At 49.7% G+C, this 4,440-nt stretch overlaps 1 protein-coding gene across 1 annotated transcript; it reads right to left on the reverse strand.

Annotated features, from left to right (window-relative positions):
* Positions 1–1,431: 1,431 nt before the first annotated feature.
* On the reverse strand, positions 1,432–4,142 carry LOC137419555 (uncharacterized). Its single transcript, XM_068105571.2, has 3 exons — positions 3,790–4,142; positions 2,315–2,515; positions 1,432–2,035 (listed from the first exon to the last, which is right to left on the reverse strand). Exons 1-3 carry the CDS (start codon positions 3,884–3,886, stop codon positions 1,731–1,733), a joined length of 603 nt encoding a protein of 200 aa, XP_067961672.2. The 5' UTR covers positions 3,887–4,142; the 3' UTR covers positions 1,432–1,730.
* Between the last annotated feature and the right edge of the window lie 298 nt (positions 4,143–4,440).

The following is a 4,440-nucleotide window of genomic DNA, read 5'->3' on the forward strand; positions in this document are numbered from 1 at the left end:
AGCCGGGACACCTCCCAGTGAAGGGATAGCGGCATCTCATCGGCCTCCACCAAAAGTGCAGAGATAGGTGAACTCACGAAAGCGCATAAACAGACACGCAGGGCTTTAGCCTGAATGGCTTCAAGTTTTCTGTGGTTGGTCTTTGACATGTCTGAAAAAACCTGGATACCATAGTCCAGATGGAATCGGAAAAGGTCTTTGTACAGAAGAAAAAGACTTCCCTGGTGGGCTCCCCAGGAAGTGCCAGTGAGGCATCGAATTAGATTTAGGTGCTTGGCGCATTTGACTACGACCTTCTTAATGTGGGAGCTCCACGGAAGCCCTTTGTCGAGAAGAACACCCAGGAACAAAACTTCAGAAGATGCTCTGCGGCTGCGATATTCTTCTTCTTCTTGAGTTTTATGGCGTTTTCAGAGCCGCAAAGCTCGACACACGTCACGCCGCTGAACCTAACTGTGTTGAAAAGAAAATATATTGAAAAGGAGGCCGATGGGATATCCATAAAACGATATAGGTCTCCCACACGCTTTCACCAAGTTTGGGACTGCCTTGCACAACTGAGGATGCTTCTGGTTTAAATGGCCAAAAATGACAGACAGGTCAGACCCACCGATCCCCTCCTCTCTAACGATTTTAAAGAGCGCAACCGAGGTCCATCATACCAGAAATAAGTGAGATAAATCTTCGGGTTCCCGGCAGGCGTCGCAAGTCCCGGAAGGGTGACACCCCATCACGTGAAGATTCGAATTAAGGGTACAGTGCCCAAGTCTAAGCCTGGAAAGAGACACCTGGTCTCTGCGGGACAACTGAGGGAGCCGAAAAGGGGGAGGGGGGGGGGGTCACGTCTGGATTCACCCTGTAACAGAACTTCCCCTTCGTGGTGGTGTCCCACTGGGATTGCCATCTTTTGACGATCATGTCCCTGGCCACATTCACAATTTCAGACTGTCCCAAAGGGATTTTTGGTGACACATTCGGATGTGAGCGCACACTTGGCTGCAAGATCGCAAGCCTCGTTCCCTCCGATGCCCACATGAGCGGGGATCCAGCACAGAATGACCACAGATCCTCTCCAACTCGCAATGTTCATCGGTGCAGTACTTAGAGCACCAGATCAAATCGGAATCCCTCCTGTAGAGACTCCAGTGCTTTAAATGCAGAGAGGGAATCAGAAAAGATCAAAGACTTGGCCCATTTGTTGAGGTTACATCGAGACTATAATCTTTGAGCCTATGAAGCCTCGGCCTGCATACATTGTCCAGGTTTACACAATTTTGCAACGATAGTGAACATCCACACATGTATCAAAACCCTGTACAAGACTGGAAAAAAGTGTGCTGAGGCTCTTGCAACAATAGAGGGCAAGGGGGAAGGGGGTGGGGGAGGAAAGGCAAATAAACTTTTATAAAACAAAAAGTTTTATTTGCACATCATCTTTGCCGAAAACAATGAACCATTCAAATCAAATTAATTTCCTCTACAAAAGCCAGGTGATGGATTAAGGGTTAACGTGGCGGGGATCAAGATCTTTGGGAGTTAAGTTTGAGCCCTTGTCGTGCCGATGAAACAAGACTAGGTGGGTTCATACAGCCTGTCATCCTCTCGAGGTCAGCAAAATTAGTACCCGCTTAATGGAATCAGGTAACAGGGGTAATGCATTAGCAACACAGCTGTCTTCCAGAAAATGATGCAACCAGCAGCCACAGGCTACAAACAAAACAACATGCCCTCTAATATGCCCACATACCCAAATCATATTTTAACTTTTCAACTTCCAGGATTGCTTTCACTTTCTGTACTTCGAACCATTTCTTCTTCGCTATATTTTGTTCTATCGTTGTCATCATCCAATGCTTAAAGACGACAACCTCTTCGTCGGTTTCTGGAGTAATCACCAACTGCCACTGCCGACCCTTTCTCTCCGCCCCATTCGCCCCGTTCGAAGAGGACGACTGGTGAGTGGACGCCGATGACAGCCCCGATATATCAAAGTCTTGTACTGGCCTGGGTGCCGTTGATGGAGAGGAGACCAGGTCTGTGACATGGGTCGCAGAAATCCAAAATCAATATGACATGTTTCACATTCAACGCATTTGTTATGAAATTATGTTCATAAAGTCAACATGTACGAATGTTGCGGCATCTTAACATGGCATGTAAAGGTTACGTAAGGGGTAGTGTGTGGATACCAACACGTTCAGGATGGATCTTATTCGGTGTTTTTTAAAGAGAGAGCAATTGTTAGAAACTCAAAAAGACAAACACCATGGAGATACTCATGTCAGGTGGTATCTTCATGATTGTTTATATTTACCTGAAGTGACGTCCACAGGTGGCTCAGTTCCATCTTTATTCCCGAAGGGCTCATCCAATGGTGCGATAACAGATCGGTACACAGCTTGCTCCGGCTCCGTTGGTGCATTTCCCTCCTGGATGGGCTCATCCAATGGTGTGTGTGCGCTGATCCCAGGAGTGGAGACATTCCACTGTGTGTCAAAGCTGTCTTTCCCAGGAACTGAAACAACGTTTATCATAAACAGAATTTTTAATTAAATGAGTGAGTTCGTTGGTGTTTGAGAGCTCAACAGCACAATATCGAGACAACTCAAAAACATAAATAATTCCATTTTAATGATGAGGAAGGAAAGTTGCACGTTTGGGATACAAAGGATATTTAAGTTTTCTTGAGTCTTCATCACAACATCAGAAGTTTATTTTTCTTCCAGGCAAGTGGGTGGGGGATTGGGGGGAGGAGGGGACAATTGGGGGATATGGTAGGAATGGTAGGGTCAAATGGAGGGGTGGAAGGGTCGGGGGGGAGGATGGTTGAAGGGTGAGGGTCCTGGGAGGAAATGCGATTGAAGGGTGAGGGGTCGGGGCTGAAGGGTGAGGGGTCGGGGGTCAGGGGAGAGGGTGGTTGAAGGGTGAGGGGTCGGGGGGGAGGATGGTTGAAGGGTGAGGGTCCGGGGAGGAAATGCGGTTGAAGGGTGAGGGTCCGGGGAGGAAATGCGGCTGAAGGGTGAGGGTCTGGGGAGGAAATGCGGTTGAAGGGTGAGGGTCCGGGGAGGAAATGCGGTTGAAGGGTGAGGGTCCGGGGAGGAAATGCGGTTGAAGGGTGACGGTCCGGGGAGGAAATGCGGTTGAAGGGTGAGGGTCCGGGGAGGAAATGCTGTTGAAGGGTGACGGTCCGGGGAGGAAATGCGGTTGAAGGGTGAGGGTCCGGGGAGGAAATGCGGTTGAAGGGTGAGGGTCCGGGGAGGAAATGCGGTTGAAGGGTGAGGGTCCGGGGAGGAAATGCGGTTGAAGGGTGAGGGTCCAGGGAGGATATGCGGTTGAAGGGTGAGGGTCCAGGGAGGATATGCGGTTGAAGGGTGAGGGTCCGGGGAGGAAATGCGGTTGAAGGGTGACGGTCCGGGGAGGAAATGCGGTTGAAGGGTGACGGTCCGGGGAGGAAATGCGGTTGAAGGGTGAGGGTCCAGGGAGGATATGCGGTTGAAGGGTGAGGGTCCGGGGAGGAAATGCGGTTGAAGGGTGACGGTCCGGGGAGGAAATGCGGTTGAAGGGTGAGGGTCCAGGGAGGAAATGCGGTTGAAGGGTGAGGGTCCGGGGAAGAAGGCGGTTGAAGGGTGAGGAGTCGGGGAGGGAGGATGGCTGAAGGTGAAGGATGAATGGTTGGGGGGGGGGGGGAGGCGGATGAATGGTTTGGGGGGAGGGGGGAGGCGGATGAATGGATCGCAAAGAAAATTAGTGGTTGCAGATGTGTGGTGCAGCCTCTTCTATTGTACCCACCTTCACGACGGTCAGTTACATTGCTGCAATCACCAACAATACTCAGAATGAGTTCCAAATGGGGACATTCCTTCGTGGGGAGTACACCACCAGTCATTTTCTGCTTCTTCACCGCATTAATGGCATGCCATTTTAAATCGTTCCATTTTTCTTTCAAACCCCTCTCAGTCCTCACATTTCGTCCATTACACGAATTCACGTTTGCGGTAATCGTTTTCCAAATGTCCTTTCTCTTTTGTTGGAGAAGACGCGACCTATCCTTTGACTGCAAAAGCGTCTTAACACTCGCGATCTCCTCCAACAAATTCAGAATCTCCCGGTTCGAAAAATGATTCTGACGGCGCAGCTTCAGAGGCGTGTTGTCCTTCTTCAGATCCATGATTGAAGAACACCGAACACGTGGTTCCCGCGCATGCGCACTAAAAGGCTGCGATAATCTTCTTCTTCTTTTCTGAGTTTTTATGGCGTTTCCAGAGCCGCCAGGTTCTATGCACGCCACGCGCTTGAACTTCACTGTGTTGAAAATAGAGTATATTAAAAAGGAGGCCTATGGGATGTCCATAAAACTATATAGGTCTCCCACACGCTTTCACCAAGTTTATGACCGCCTTGCAGTTGCACAACCGACGATGCTTCCGGTTTAAATGACCA

The sequence above is a fragment of the Myxine glutinosa genome, chromosome 1, assembly GCF_964187855.1.
Source record: "Myxine glutinosa chromosome 1, kmMyxGlut1.1, whole genome shotgun sequence".
Lineage (NCBI taxonomy): Eukaryota > Metazoa > Chordata > Myxini > Myxiniformes > Myxinidae > Myxine > Myxine glutinosa.